This window comes from Engraulis encrasicolus, chromosome 16 (assembly GCF_034702125.1).
Source record: "Engraulis encrasicolus isolate BLACKSEA-1 chromosome 16, IST_EnEncr_1.0, whole genome shotgun sequence".
NCBI classification, from domain to species: Eukaryota; Metazoa; Chordata; class Actinopteri; order Clupeiformes; family Engraulidae; genus Engraulis; species Engraulis encrasicolus.
In genome coordinates, this window is record NC_085872.1 from 11,277,933 (window position 1) to 11,294,618 (window position 16,686).

Here is a 16,686-nt window from a genome sequence, read left to right on the forward strand (position 1 = left end):
CACAATTCAGTATAAGAGTAAATATATATATATGGAATATATATATTTATATTTGTATTGCACATTCAAATTACACTTCTGTATTTGTGGATGGTAGCTGTTTGTAGACAAACACGAGCCATAGTTGTTAGAGAATTGACTTCATGGCTGTTAAACCATATCTAGGGAATTCACTCTGTACTGTACATACAGGTCATCCTTAAGAACTGATCTCTAGTACTGACAAAAACAATGTCTATCATTTTATTCTACAACAGTTTGTTCCCTTGCAAACATCCATGCAATACATTGGTCACTGGTATCAGAGTACATGGCATTATGTTCAGAAATACATCTATTGTAAAAGGCTCTGTTACGAACAGATGTTTTAAGATGTTTAAAGCAAAGTTTAAAGCAAAACTGAGTGTTTATTTATAGTTTTTTACATGTTTTTATATGCTAATATGTGTAACCATTTTGGGTGCAGGCCCCTCTTGAAGAACACGGGGAGGGTGAGAAGATCTGGCTTATGTGACAACAACTGCATACAACACGCACGCACGGACACACACACACACACACACACACACACACACACACACACACACACACACACACACACAAACTACGGTGAGTGGGTCTATGCACCCATCTATAAACAAACACACCTTATAATGAACTTCAATTAGTGTCTCAAATATCTTAACACACACGCACACACACACACACACACGACACAGTGTTTAATAAGAACATTTGAACAACATGGTGGCAAAGGGGGTGGTGTGGGGGTGGTATGAGCTTGCTTTTCTGCTGGTTGGTTTTAAGTAATCTCCACAAAGCTCTCCGTCTTTCACCTGAGTTCAGGCACAACAGAGCCTGCTGACCTGGGCTTATACTACAAGGCTGGTTCAGGAGTATACCAGGTTAAGTGAGGAGGTAAATCATCTAATAGAAGAGCCCAGAGTCCTTAGAAAATGAGGACTTCAGGCTCTTCTATTAGATGATTTACCTCTCAGCTTAACCTGGTTTACTCCTGAACCAGCTTTGTAGTACAGACCCCTGCTGTTGCCACGGCAACCTCATGGTCGTTTGTCCCTAGTGAGTTCCCTGTTCCTCCAGGCACATAAAACCCCTTCATATGCAACATACAAGAGCCAGGAGGCGACATGTCATTGTACAGCAACTTAGCGTATTATTACTTTATCTGAACAGTCAGTAAACAGTAACTCGTGGAATAAAAAAGGAAGCAAAATGAAACAAAACAAAAAGAAAAGCATAATCCGTTTCTGGGAGGGCATACACATAACAGACTAAAGAGATAAAGAGAGAGCATGAAAGAGGGGAGGAACAAGCTGAAGTGTTTCTAAGCACACTCTTTACAAAAGCGTAGGCCTCCAATTTCCCTGGGCAAGCAAGCACTAAAGCCCAAAGCTGACCTTATGAGCACAGGCTCCGCCCCCCCCAGAGTAGCCACAGGTCGGGCTGCAGGGGTCAACACCTGACACCCTAGAAAGAACAGGAAGTGCCACTACGGGTAAAGCAGATATCTTCCAGTATCGCAGAGTAGTAAATAAACAAAACAACATATCAGGACAAAAAAAAACAAATAAAGGAACACTCACTCTAAAAAACAAACAAAAAACAAAAAAAGCATAACTGTCAAAACACAGAAATCAAGATGAATATTTTTCCCCTGCATCTGCTGCAGAGAGGAGGCAGAGTTGGGCCGTCACCAGGCCCTGGCAACAAAGCCTTCATGTCGTGCAGCAATGAGTCTCCTTCACATTACCTCTGGGCTTCACACACACGCACGCACACACACACACACACACACACACACACACACACAAACGCACATGCACACGTGCACACAAGGAAACAACAGGGTGAGGCAGAGTGGGAGTGTGAGAGCATAGTTAGGCAGGAGTCAGAATGGGTTACAGGCTATTGCAGACACAACACCACCACCCTTTTTTTTATAACAAGTAGAAAACATAAAGCAAAATAAATTTAAAGAAGAAAGGTAAAAAAAGAAAATAAGACAGAGAGAGGGAGAAAGAAAGCAAGTACAGTAGGAGGCCCAAAAGGACATGTGTGTGTGTCCCATCATGTCAGGGGTAAGACGCGCAGACGTCTAAAAGTCGTCTAAAAGACGTCCGCGAGAGCGACAAGCAATGCGCTCGAAGCCACTTTAGGGAGACGATTGGAGTGTGAGGACCCGGATGCAGCTTCACTCTCTCTGCGATCTTCTGTCCGTCCGTCCGTCCATCTGTCCCGTCTCTCTCTGTCACTCTTTCATTCACTTTCTCTCTCTCTCTCTATCGCGTCTTCATCCATCCCTCACTCTCTCTTCATTTTGTCTCTTGGTCCTTATATCAGTAACTGCATTCTCAGTCCAGGAACTCCTTTTTGCCGCCCCCTTCCTCTGTGTGGTCACTGGCCCTGGCCAAGTCCGAGAAGTAAGGAGCAGGAGGGACACGTGTGTGTGTGTGTGTGTGTGTGTGTGTGTGTGTGTGTGTGTGTGTGTGTGTGTGTGTGTGTGTGTGTCTGTGTACACATATGAGTATGAGTATGAGTGTGTGTGTGTTTTTTTATGTGTTAGTGTGTATTTGTTTTTATGTGTTAACATGTGTGTGTAAGTGTTTTTATGTATTCATGTGTGTGGATGTGTCTTTATGTGTTAATGTGTGTGTGTTGGTGTGTGTACGGGTACATGTGTGGCTTCTTACGTCAGGGTGGTGGGCAGGAGGAGCTGCGTGGGAAGGGCGCCCCCTACGGGCAGCCGGCGGGCGTCACTTGCCGCCGTACATGCGCTCGATGTCGTCCTGGTAGTGCGACTTGAGCTCCTTGCGCTTCAGCTTGAAGGCGTCCGTCACCAGGCCCGTCTCCGGCGTCCAGGGCTCCGCGCTCAGACGAATCTTCTTGGGGATCTCGAAGCGCTCCAGGTTGGCTGAGGGGGACACAAGATAGACGGATGGATCACCGTTACTCAGTTGTTATTTATTGCTTCATCACTTTATTGTCATGGGTCCATCATGTTACTTGTTCTGTCTCAGCCTTTAATGTCAGTCTGTAAATGTCAGTCTGTGATTTCAATAGCCTTGTATGACCTGTGAATATGAAGAATGGACTGCATTTATATGGCGCCTTTCTATTGTCAAGAAACTGACAATAAAAGCAGACTTGACGAGAGAGAGAGAGAGAGAGAGAGAGAGAGAGAGAGAGAGAGAGAGAGAGAGAGAGAGAAAGAGAGAGAGAAAGAGAGAGAGAAAGAGAGAGAGAAAGAGAGAGAGAGAGAGAAAGAAAGAAAGAAAGAAAGAAAGAAAGAAAGAAAGAAAGAAAGAAAGAAAGAAAGAAAGAAAGAAAGAAAGAAAGAAAGAGACAGTCAGACCAATAGGGACATGGTCACTACAGTGGCCTTAACTAACATGGGGGATAACATTGATTACATCGATGTGTACTTATTGGCTTATTACTATTACTGTATGTCTATACTGCCATGTTAGTGTTCACTGTAGGCATATAAAGCAGTGTGCATCCTGTGTATAAAGCAGATTGTGGTTTGGAGGAGAGTGTTATATTGGGTTATCCGTGGATTTTCACTTTTTCATTCTTATTGTTCTGCTGTGTGTTTTTCACATCACAAAGGTCGATTTAAAAGTGTATTATTACCGTGTTCATGTGTCTGTATTTGTGTAATGTATTGCAACCTTCCAAGTGTCAGCCACTCTATTTTCTTGCCTGGAGCTTGTGACTTATTTGAAGCTTGTGAATAATAATAGACTCCTAAAAGGCATTCCTCTGCTGACACACTGCTGCCCTGATTAGTGCAACTCATGCGGCTTGTTTTTGTGGCTAAACTCCTAGCATAATGCAGACATGAAAATCAAACACTTTGAATTAAACAATGCCATGCACAGGCAAGGTACGTGTTTGATATTGACAGCAAGCAAGAGAAATTGCAAAAAAATATCATAAATTCTGCCTGGGTACACTACGTATGAGTGATGGTATGAGCACAACTGTATATGAAGCCAAGTGATTAAGTGAGCCAAAGAGACCCCTGAAGTATGCTTGGGGTCTGCAGAGAAGTTGCACCTTCCATTCCAAGATATGAACAAGATATGCTCACCGGCCACTGTGGCGAGTGGTGTTCCCCAGTCACTAGCCATTTAGCCTTTCTGCAAGTTTTGATGTCCTTTTTTGTAATAGTCTTGCATTTCAATACAACCAATTCATGCAACTACTGCGATGTCACACCAAAGAATTGGTTACCTGTCAAAGTGGCTACTGAGACTGAAATTGGTACTAGTCACAGCCAAGTTTTACCAGCATTTGGCCGGTTGGCAGGTGCCAATGTTACCACATAACGGCTCTTTAATGTGATATTAACTGACTTAAGTCCTGAAATTCACCCAGTGAGCAAGAGACCCCAGAAGAGAAGTGCACATTGTCAACCTTGGACATTCCGAGATATGAACATTCCAATTCCAATATCTTTTCATCACAGCCCTTTCCATAATATTAACTGACTTTTAAGTCCTGAAATTTGCTTTGTCCAGGGTTCCCACAATTCAGAAATAAAATTCCATGATTTTCCATAACTTTCCAGACCCCAAAAACGGAATTTCCATGACCACTTCGGTAAAAAGAAATGATGTTAAAAAGTTTTTTAAAGTGTGAAAAATTCAGATTATATTCACCCATAGAGCCGACACCTACCCATCGCCAGACTTCAGTGGGTTCAATGCATTCTAGAATGTTGCATATTACAGCATGAAATCAAACCGTCTCTTGCAAAGCATTGTAGTATAACCAGTAAGAAACACTGTTATACACCAAACATAAGTTTTTGCTTTTACCCAACCCAACAAAATTCCATGCAAAATTATGAAATTCCATGACTTTCCATGACTAGAAAATCTTTTATGAAATTCCACGATATTCCAGAAATTCCATGAGCCGTGGGAACCCTGTTGGTCGCTCAGTTCACCGACCCTCCACGGAGAAAGAATGACTTCCATACCTGCTTTTGGTCATTTTTGGTGTACATGTCTGTCAGCCACAGAGCTTGGGATCTGCCGCAGTGTTGTGCAGTGCATGCTGGGTAGGGTAGTTTACCTGTGACGGCGGCCTCAGTGATGACCCGTAGCAGTGTTGTGCAGTGCATGCTGGGTAGTGTAGTTTACCTGTGACGGCGGCCTCAGTGATGACCCGTAGCAGTGTTGTGCAGTGCATGCTGGGTAGTGTAGTTTACCTGTGACGGCGGCCTCGGTGATGACCCGTAGCACCTCCTTCTCCATGACGGGACTGTTGCACATCTCTTCCCACGAGCCGCGCACACCACTCTGGGTCGCCAGCACCGTCAGCTGCTTCTGATTGGGCACCACAAAACTGATGACGTATGATTGGTCACTGAGGAGGAAAGCGGCCAATCAGAGAGAGAGAGAGAGAACGTCAGGCAAGAGAAACAGGGGCAAAGAGTAAGCAGGAAAAGAGGCAGATGTATCTCAACATTGAAGTCAACATTGCAGTAGAGCGTTCAAGAGCAAAGACTGATCAGGTTTTCATTTAATGAACTGAAATGGCACACTGGATGTGTTCATAGCTGTGCATGCGTATGCAATGCATGCTGGTGTGTGTGTGTGGGTGTGTTCACCTGTTGGCATAGGCACAAATGTTGTCTATAAGAGGGCAGTTCTTCAGCACAGCCTCCACCTTCCCCAGAGATACGTACTCTCCCGCCTGCAGCTTCACCAAGTCCTTTTTCCGGTCTACACACACGCAAGCACACACACGCAAGCACACACACGCAAGCACACACACGCAAGCACACACACGCAAGCACACACACACACACACACACACACACACACACACACACACAAGCACACACACACACACAATGTAAGCAAGAACTTCAAAATTAGCTATATAGCTATAATCTGGCACAAGCCATCTTTTTACTTCTGTAATCAATGTGTATTGTGCATGGTCCCTGTTGAACTAAACTAAATAAACTAAACTAAACTAAGAACTTCAAGCGGCACTGAGATGCAGTACACAGTCATGATTCTATATTAGTCTTTATCTAACCAACAAAAGAAAGCTACTAACTGTATAATTTCAGGCACTGGGAAAGAGCCTAGTAGGGCCGCAACACAACATCCAACAATCGGCCAACAATCCACAACATTCCATCCTGCATCCTCAATTTATAGATTATCCAAGTGTAGGTTCCCGATCCCCATGATTATTATTCTAGTCTGCTCCCAACACTGCAGCTCTCCTGCTCACCAATGATCTTGAGGCATCCGTCGGCGTGGAACTCTCCGATGTCGCCCGTGCAGAACCAGCGCTGGCCGCTCTGGTCCGTGAAGAAGTCCTCCAGGTTCTTCCTCTCGTTCTTGTAGTAACCCATGGTGACGTTGGGTCCTCCAATCAGAATTTCCCCTCTGGGGTGGGGCTTATCCGTGCTGTAGTAGCCACCTGGGAGACAAGTCAAGTCAAGTCAAGTTTATTTATAAAGCACCTTAACCTATTGATACTGGATGCTGCGTCGCGCAACATTGACTCTGGCGCCTGAAGTTGTATGGACACAGCAGTCAGGCTCATGAGATCAGAGATTTTTTTATAAAGCAATTTTGGTATGTTAGAGCTGAATGAACACTGTCTAATGCAAGATGGAGGTCTTAGCCTATTAAAACCTAAATATCTCAGCCTTCGAACACATAAAAACACGAAATAAATTGCATTTAAAAGCTGAGGGCACTTTTTCCCAAAAAGGGCTTAGGCATTTAGCAGCCATTTTTTGCAGAAGCATTAATGGGTTTAAATACAACGGAGGCGAGCTGACCAAAGTGCTGGACAAGTAGGTGAAAGGTGTGAGAGTTGTGTTGGTGTCAAATTCAAAGGATGGACAGAGACAGCCATGCCATTCAATAGGATGAATTACTTTTAGTACTGTCTAATGCTCAATACAAATTAAATGACAACCATGTCATTGAATAGGATGTACTACTTTTGGTAAGGTCTAATGTTCAATGTGACATGATTATACATCATGTGTCCTAAATGTTTTACATGTTTTTTCTGAGTACAGTTCACTTGACTGCATTTGAAATCTACCTTTTGGTACAAATAAAAATGTTCTAACTGTGAATCTGAATCTAATAGTGGTGTGCATTGGCACTGCCCTCACGATTCGATTCGATTCCAATTTGGAAGGTAGCGATTCGATTCAACTCAATCCAATTCTACGATGCATTGCAATGCATTACATTTCTACTGATGCAAAGCAAATGTTTCATCAGCCATGATGATGCAATACCAGTAGTTAGATACTGAGCAACATTTTATTGGCCGTTTTCTGTATTAGTCTATCAGTTTTCAATGCTTTGAAGTGCTTTTATTTACTGAAATATCCACGGAAGTAATTGAAACTTTAAAAATTGCTGCATCTATTCTGGAACTTGCCGCATTGAATTGAATCGTCCATGCCTCGCATTGCATTGCCGAATCGATTATTGTTGACACCACTAGAATCTTAACTCTATGACGCATACACGCCAAGTACAAAAGCGTTAAAAAGCAAAACCTTTGGTGTTGAGTCATAGTAAGATGGACTCCAGTCCTGCAGTCGTTTCTCTGACCTCATCAGTGACCCAGAATATGTGTCTTTACACTTTAAAAATATCAAACAAAGAAAGCTGGATGAAAAGACCTGACCTCTCGACTTACATTATTAAAGTTACACAAAGACGGCAAGGCAGACAGAAAAAAAGAGACAGAAAGCAGAAGAAAGAGAGAGAAATGTTGACCTTTGCCACAGAGAGATTAGCGGCGCTACGGCCTGATGTTCTCTACTCACCCTCTTCCCAGTCTTTCAGTTTGATCTCGGAGCAGACCAGCGGCGCGCCCACCCTTCCTGTGCTGTAGTCCCACACTGTAAACACACGCACACGCGCACGCAAAGAAAAAGCCTTTATTAGTATTCACTGGGATACGCACTGGAATATTCTGATTCAGCACATTGAATGGTCTCTCTGAATCAGTATGAATTCTGTGTGTGTGTGCGTGTGTGTGAGAGAGTGTCTGAGTGAGAGCGCGCCAGAGAGTGAAAAGAAAAGAACACGCTGTGATTTTGTACAGACAACAAAACCAGACTGTTTGTCTGCATCTTTCTCTATGCATGTGCATGTCTGCGTGTATGCATGTCTGTGTGTGTGCGTGTCTTGCATGTGTGCGTGTGCGCGGGTGCATGCTGCCTGCCTGCTAATGTCTACAGAATAGTGGGTGCTGCAGCATTGCTTATGTTGGCCACGTCTGTAGAGCCGCTTCACACTGCATCTTAGTGAGTGTGACTGAGTGTGAATGCAAGTGTGAGTGTGTGAGTGTGTGTGCGCTTCTAGAAGGCTGTATGCACTTGTGTACATGTTCATGTATCCTTACTATCGCTGATGTAATGGCGTAAATGTAGACGCTTACGTGTATATGTATAAATGTAAGTATATATGCATGTGTATATGTACATGTGTAATGTTTATGTGCGCTTACTCTCGCTGATGGTGTTTATGTGTGTATGTGTATGTGTACATGTATATGTATATGTAATGTTTATGTGCGCTTACTCTCGCTGATGGTGCCGGCCCCGCAGGTCTCTGTGAGGCCGTAACCCTGCCCCACGGGGCAGCAGAAGCAGATGTTCATGAAGCGCTGCGTAGCGGCAGAGAGAGGCGCGCCGCCCGACAGGAGCAGCCGCGTGTTCCCGCCCAGCAGAGAACGCACCTTGTTAAACACCAGCCTGCACATACACACATACACACACACACACACAGAATTATATTAGCATGTTCCAAAAACAACAGCAGGTGTTTTTGAGAGCTACAGTCCCAAGAAAAAGTTTGTACACCCTTTGAAATTTCTTACATTTCTGTCAAAATTTATCATAAAACATGGTCTGATCTTCCCGGAAATCTCAAGAAGGAACAATCAGAGTCTGCTTTAACTAATTCCACACAAACATTTACATGTTATCATATTTTTATTGGCCATAAGGCTATAACATTCACAGGACAGCAAGGCATAAGTAAGTACACCCTTGCATTAAATAGGTTTTAACCCTCAGTTAGTTGCAATATCCTCAACCAGACTTGTCCTGTAGTTGCAGATCAGATTAACAAAAATATTTGGATGTATCTTGTCTCCCTCTTCTTTAGAGAACTGCCTCTCGTCAGCAAGGTTTCTGGGATGTCTGGAGTGCATAGCTTTATTGACTTCATGCCATATAATCTCAATTATTTTTAGTCAGGGCTTTGACTGGACTATTCCAGAATGTGTATTTCATTGTTATGAAGGCATTCTAATTTAGATTTGCTTCTAAAGTATGGGTTGTTGTCACATTTCAGCACCTATCCTCTTATGTGCTTCAACTGTGTGACAGACTTCCTCACGTTTTTTCTGTAAAATATCACAATAAACTTGAGTTCATTGCTCCACTGATAATAGCAAACTTTCAAAGGCCTGAGGCAGCAAGGTAGCCGCATATAATGATGCTCCCGCCACCATACTCAGAAGTGGAGATGTAACCAAGAATAACTAAAAATGGGGTTCATTCTGCCAATCTAAAATTAATGGGGTTTCTGTCCAAAAAAATATTGCTGCACCTTTGAGGTTTGCGAAAAAGCATTTATATGCTTCATAAAATTACTGCAAAATATTCTGTAGACCAACGTTGAAACCAAAGTTGAATTTTTCAGGGGAACACATAGTATCATGTTTGGAGGAGAACTGGAGAACCACACCTTCACCAAAACATCATCTCCACCTTTGAGTATGGTGGCGGGAGAATCATTATATGTCGCAACCTTGGTTCCTCAGGCCCTTGTCAGTTTGCTATTAATAGTGGAACAATGAACTCAGAAGTTCATTGAGATATTTTACAGAAAAAATGTGAGGTAGTCTGTCACACAGTTGAGGCACACAAGAGGATGGGTGCTGAAATGGGACAACAACCCATATTTTAGAGGCAATTGACTTTTGAATTGCTTCATAACAATGAAATACACATTCTGGAATAGCCCAGTCAAAGCTCTGACAAAAAACATTTGAGATGATATGGCATGAAGTCAAGAAAGCTATTCACTCCAGATATCCCAGAAACCTTGCTGCAGAAGGGCAGTTTTCTAAAGAAGAGGGAGTCAAGATACATCCAGATTGTTTTGTTAATCTGATCTGCAACTACAGGAAACATCTGGTTGAGGTTATTGCGACAAACTTAGGGTTAAAACCTATTGAATGCAAGGGTGTACTTACTTATGCCTTTCTGTCCTGTGAATGTTTACATCTTATGGCCAATGAAAATAAGTAAACTTGTAAATGCTTGGGTTGAATTAGTTAAAGCAGACTCTGGTTGTTCCTTCTTGTGATTTCCGGGAAGATCAGATCATGCTTTATGACCAATTTTGACAGAAATGTAAGAAATTTCAAAGGGTGTACAAACTTTTTCTTGGGACTGTATGTATTATAATTATGTTAAGGAAATTCATTAAAATAATTGTATATATATTCTCACGGGACCTCCACAGCTAACTAACTAAGAATCCGTTGTCTTTTTTGTTGAACACAAGAGCAGGCAGCTAGGGGGATTCTACAGAGTGTATAAGAACAGAATGTACTGTTCCCAGGAGCAAGACCACCAGCTACGACCATGGCAACACCACAACACCACAGCACCACAACACAAACACAGCACAAACACTATTGAAGATGACAACACATACACCTGCTGCCGTTTCCACGAATCCTAGTTCTAATACCCATAATAGTGCAGCTACTCCTGCTACTCCTAACTACCAAAGCGGCCTTGGGTTCCTTGAAAGGCGCTATAAAAAACCAAGTTATTATTATTATTATTATTATTATTATTATTATTATTATTATTATTATTATTATTACCAGAAATGGTTAAAAGAACCTACAGCATTGTTGCTACTGCTCCTATAACGAGTACCTTCATCGACGACTACTGATGGTACTGCTACAACTAGTCCTATTCATTACACTACTACTAATACTACTACTAATAGTAATAGTACTGCTATTATTACTGCTGCGAGACTACTCCTCCTCCTCCTCCTCCTCCTACTCTTACACAGGTGGCTTCAGCTGAGCTGAACTGAGCATCTTAGCCTGTCTGACAGCCAAAGTTGCCATTGGCCTAAGGCAGCACCGGCAGCACACCCTGCTCTCCTCCTCCTCCTCCTCCTCCTCTTCCTCGCCTCTGGCAGTATCCCCACCGACCGCTGGCTGCAGAGTAGTGATCATTATCAAAAGGTTTTTGCTTACGAAACAGAACAAGAGTCATGCAATTTTTGCACCAAAATGATGAAGAGATGAAGATGAAGTGATTCAAGATCAATGGCTTGCAAGTCCCAGCTAGTCTAGAAGTCAGAGGCTGGCAGCCAAAAGCCTTGCTGTGATTCCCACGACAGATTGATAACAATGAAACAAAGTGCCAGTGCCAAGACGGTAGGCAGATACAGCTATCAATGAATGGAGAGATATGAGCTAGTGCCTGCTAGTGTTATGGCACCAATAGACCAGACGTGACTTGTGCAATTCCAGCGACGGAAGTCATTGACTTCGTATCGAGTCGCTTCGTATTGAGTCAATTTGGGCGACTTGAGCGACAGTTTGTAGTTGGGCTTCAGCGAATATTATGCAAATGAGCTATGGTGCGGTTCGGCGACAGCTGCCACACAAAATAGGAATTTTGGAATGCTTGCAGTCTGCTTTTACCGGACATGCCATGTCGCTATTAATGCTCGCATCACTCTTGGTGCACAGGCTGCCGCTTAATCTGGTCATGGGCGGTTTGTTCGCCCCGTCAGTCAGCGGCAGCTGCAAGCCCTCCATGACACCCTGGTTAGTTCATCAACTCAACCGATTGTTTGTCAGCAGGGGCTCTACACTCCCCCCCAGGGGGCACTGGGGAGCTCTAGGGGGGCGTTGAGAAGAATACAACTGAGAGGGGGCAGTGCTTAGTTGCCATTGGGGTGCATTAATCCATTTTATTTTTTTTAATACTAAAGGGGAGCTTTGACAGGCTTTATGATGAGGTCAAGGGGGCGTTGGTAGGCTTATGATGAGGACCAGTGTTAATTCAAGGTTGAGAACCACAGGCTGATTATTTGTCATCATCCCGCTTTCCGTGAAATGCTACAGGAGGAACGCGCCATTGGAGCGGAACAACAACAACAACCCCAGCGGTGACGAGAACAAGACAACAAAATAAATAACCACAAGTGGAGCCAAACTCCATGGGAAGGGAACAGCCATCATGAAGTATTTCCACGTTTTTAAGCCTGGTAGTGGAGAGAAGAGAGTTTTTCTTCACGGTGCTGAGCAGCACACATGACAGCTGGAGTGTGAGAAAGGGGGTGGGAGAGAAACCAACACAGTGTTTCGTCTCTGACAGCAGCACTGAGAGGATTCAAACAACAAGAAACAAGTAAACAAACAACCAAGCATTAGCAAGTCTTTCAGAACTACTCGCTGAGCTGCACTGTTATTTTGTATCTTTTTTTCTTATCACTGTATGCAACACACTTAGCTGGTGAACAGGGGGCAGAAAGAAAGAGAGAGAGCGAGAGAGCGAGAGAGCGAGAGAGAAAGAGAGAGACACAGAGAGAGAGAGACAGAGAGAGAGAGAGAGAGAGAGCGACAGAGAGTGACAGAGAACGACAGAGAGAGAGACAGAGAGAGATAGACAGAGACAGAGAATCATCTTGAAGCACCAACCTAAAAACCACATAAATAAAGAACACAAAATAGTCATACAGCACGACAGAACCTGAGACAAAACAATCACATTTGTCCAGCACAAAATGACACAAAACAAGGATCCTAATGTACGTGCACGCATGCACGCATACGCACGCACATACGCACACCCCTCCAAGAATCTTCCCTTTACACTGATCATACTGTATGTGGGTCAAACAAGCTTGCACGGAAACAACAGTCACCATCTCACACAAACAAATAAAAAGCCTGTATAAACACAGACACAAGCTGTAAAATGTGCATGTGACGTTAGCAACAGGACAATAAAGCCAGTATTCTTCCAAGGAGCCATTTCCCCATTCTGTGCAGGTCAGTGTGCGGGCACTCATAAACCGGTGCCGAGCGCGGCACTGGCAGTGTTGCCAGATTGGGCTTTTTCCCTGCCAAATTGACTGCTTAGGGTGGCCGTCTGCGGGTAAATCGGTTAAAAAGAGCATTTGAGCAGGTTTTTCTGCAGATTTATGACCATAGAAATCCATAGAATTTAGTTAAATTGGGCAGGATTTAGTGCTTCCAGGCAGGTTTTCAGTAGCCTGGTTCTGACCAACACACCTCTGTGCGTTAGTAGCTCTGGAGCCCCCTGGCGGAGCTCCAACACACACGGAGTAGTGGAGTTCACGCAGCAGTGGAGCTCACGAAGCTGCGTGGAACTACAGGTCGGGCAAGGGCAAGGCAAGGTTTTCAGCATTTTTTGGGATGGAAATCCTCAGTCTCATCTGGCAACGTAGGCACTGCTTGCATTGTGTGTTGTGACGTGACAGGCTGCTGTTGTTATGAGGCATAGCCAGGGCCAGATTAATGCACAGGCCAGATAGGGCTGCAGCCTAGGGCCCCCCACCTGTCAAGGGGGCCCCTGATTGGCCAAAAGTGAGAAATAGAAGAATTGTAACAAGAAGATGCAATGTGGAAATATTCATCTGTCATGTTGAGCATAGTTAGTAGACATGTTATCCTTAATTCCTAGATCGAAATTGTGACACTGTCTATGTACATTTGAGACGAAATTTGCCCTCCAGGGGGGCCCACAGCAACCTTTAGCCTAGGGGCCCCAGTCAATCTTAATCCGGCCCTGGTAATAGCCCCTTACTCTGATGGTCCAGTGCGGTGCAGCAAGTGAGCGCGCTGTGATAAATAGTATGTCACAAGAAATTGGATGGATGCCAGCCGTCTGTATAAAATGTGTGGTTATATGAATTGAATATGAATAATATTTATTTATATTGATGTGTTAAGTCACATTGCATGTAATAAAAACTTGACATTATGAATGTAATTGATCCATAAAACATTCTGTGTGATTTAAATGTCGCCTGTTCATTTCCCAGATATTGCAAACACAGAGATCCATAAAGCCCTCGATGAAAACATACAGATCGATACATTAAGTCACCACCCTAACACCAACCCCTTGGAAGCAGAGGTTGTACCCATAAACACATATTTATAGAACTGTTGGGCTTAAGCTCAAAAGAGAAGCTGCCATTGGTTGTAAGCACACAAGAAAGGCCGCCGTGGGATATGAGTAAAGAAAAGTCATTGATAGTTAGTTGAAAAGAGATGAGGCCATTGGTTATAAGCTTGCAAGAGGGGCGATGATAGAAGGCAGTCAGTGGTCCTGCGGTACCAATTCACATATATTTACAGAATCAAATGTCATTCATTGGTCATAGGTTGTGAGCTCTAAAACCAGCCATTGGTAGTAGTTAGCTGAAAAGAGATGCAGGTATTGGCCATAAGCTCAGAAGACAGGTCACTCATTGGTGGAAAGCTCAGAGGAGAGGCGAAGTGATTGGTCGTACCGGTCACAGAGCGGCGTCCCGTAGCCCTTGGAGATCTGCTCCATCTTGTAGTTGTAGGCCAGCACGAAGAGCGTGCGCTGCACACTGCTCATCTCCTCCACCTTTGTCATCACGTTCTTATAGATGCGGTCCATGATCTCCTGCAGGATGAGGAGAGGAGAGGAGAGGAGAGGAAGAGGAGAGGAAGATGAGAGGAAGGGTTAAGGAGAGGAAGAGGAGAGGAAGACAATTTTAGAAAAGAAGGGTATGGAAGACATAACGTTGGAAAGTAGAGAGAAGAAAAATGGGAAGTGTGTACACCTCACTGCATCTATGACAGCAGATGCTAACAGAGACAGGTAATGAACAGTAGTGGATGGATGGATGGATGGATGGATGGATGGATGGATGGATGGATGGATGGATGGATGGATGGATGGATGGATGGATGGATGGATGGATGGATGGATGGATGGATGGATGGATGGATGGATGGATGGATGGATGGATGGATGGATGGATGTGCATGCTTCTTACCGGTACAGCAGCCATCAGGGTGGGCTTCAGAACACTGGTGTCTCCCTTACTGCCCTTCTTTATCTTTGTGGACTGGAGAGAGGAGAGGAGAGGAGGAGAGGAGAGGAGAGGAGAGGAGAGGAGAGGAGAGGACAGGAGAAACAGAGAGGGAGGGGGGAGAGAAATAGAGGGAGGGGGGAGAGATATGAATATAAACGGCAGAAATCATACATTTTAAGACATTTTATAGATGATTCCCTTGACAGCTGAATCCAGGAAAGCTGTTTTAGAAACAGAAAGGGAAGACAGGATCTGAACAAACTGAAATCTAAAATTAGCATCGAGTGACACATGGGAACATTGCAGTATACAACCCACCCCGGGTCATGAAAACTGTGATACAAGGTGTGTCTGCTTTGAACACAGCAAACAGGGCAGAAAGCAGCAAATTACTATGCCTACAACAACTTTGGAAATGTACACGTATTATGACTACTTACTAACAAATGGTAAATGTAGCCAACTGCCTCATGCCTCGTTTCAGGCACAAAAACATGCCTGATATCTTTCAGCCAAGCGGGTCACAACCTCCACAGTCATCTGCCTAGCCATTACAACAGCCCTTATCTCTCTGAAGTATGTGATGATGATAAACATGTGTGGCAAACGTGGCCTTCACAGCAGGCATTCAACAGCCATTACAGTCAGATAGGGCGCCAGGGCTAAAACCAGGGCCATGGGGTCCAGACCCTATGCCCTGACACCAGACTAACCTGAGATTACAGAGCACACACACACACACACACACGCACGCACGCACGCACGCACGCACGCACGCACGCACGCACGCACACCAGGGGTAACAAATCCCACCAGTCACTGTGGCAGGTAGATTCTAAAATCTATCAGTCACACACAATTTTTACCAGTCACCATTTTTACCAGTTCATATTCAACCATTCCAAACATTATAATGCCAAGTAAGATCATTTCTGATCAATACTTTTGTTTCAGATGTCATAAATTCATTTATTGTGATGCCAATCATTCTTTTCATTACCAATTTGCTTAAACCATTGATGTTGGATGCTGCGTATAATTAAGCATTAACCCGGACGCCTGTAGCTCATGTAATGGTTCTAGTCGAAGAGAAAAATTTCACCAGTCATTGGCAGGTGGATGGGTGCTTATTTCCATCCCTGGCGCACGAACACGAACATACTCACACAGCACTTTGCAACATTTACGGTTCCAGAAACCGTTCAGCCATTTTTGGGCATTCCCATGTAAACTTTCATAAAATAGTGTGCTTTGCACATATCTTCTCCGTTGCTTGGCTAAATGACCATCTTTCAGAGGGCGCATGATGTGGACAAACATCAAAGTCAAGCTAAGCGTACATAGGGTACAAAGGGTCCTTCTTCCCCATAAATCTCCCCCTATCTTAACTCTGAAGTTAAAGTACTGGACTGCACCAACTGGACCATGGGCAAGGTACTAAACCGGATCGCTATCAGCCCATCAGTCTCCCTAGCCTGTCAGTCGTAGCCACAAAAATGTGCAG

At 44.0% G+C, this 16,686-nt stretch overlaps 1 protein-coding gene across 1 annotated transcript in view; it reads right to left on the reverse strand.

The window, feature by feature from the left end:
• Window positions 1–1,149: 1,149 nt before the first annotated feature.
• acsl3b (acyl-CoA synthetase long chain family member 3b) overlaps window positions 1,150–16,686 on the reverse strand; it is a 34,184-nt gene continuing 18,647 nt past the window's right edge. Inside the window, exons 8-15 of the mRNA XM_063218587.1 lie at window positions 15,144–15,215; window positions 14,628–14,767; window positions 8,613–8,785; window positions 7,853–7,927; window positions 6,280–6,471; window positions 5,642–5,756; window positions 5,240–5,397; window positions 1,150–2,932 (exon numbers count right to left, since the gene is read on the reverse strand). Of these exons, the coding sequence (XP_063074657.1) occupies window positions 2,775–2,932; window positions 5,240–5,397; window positions 5,642–5,756; window positions 6,280–6,471; window positions 7,853–7,927; window positions 8,613–8,785; window positions 14,628–14,767; window positions 15,144–15,215 (1,083 nt within the window). The 3' untranslated portion in view covers window positions 1,150–2,774. The remainder of the gene's footprint in view (window positions 2,933–5,239; window positions 5,398–5,641; window positions 5,757–6,279; window positions 6,472–7,852; window positions 7,928–8,612; window positions 8,786–14,627; window positions 14,768–15,143; window positions 15,216–16,686) is intronic.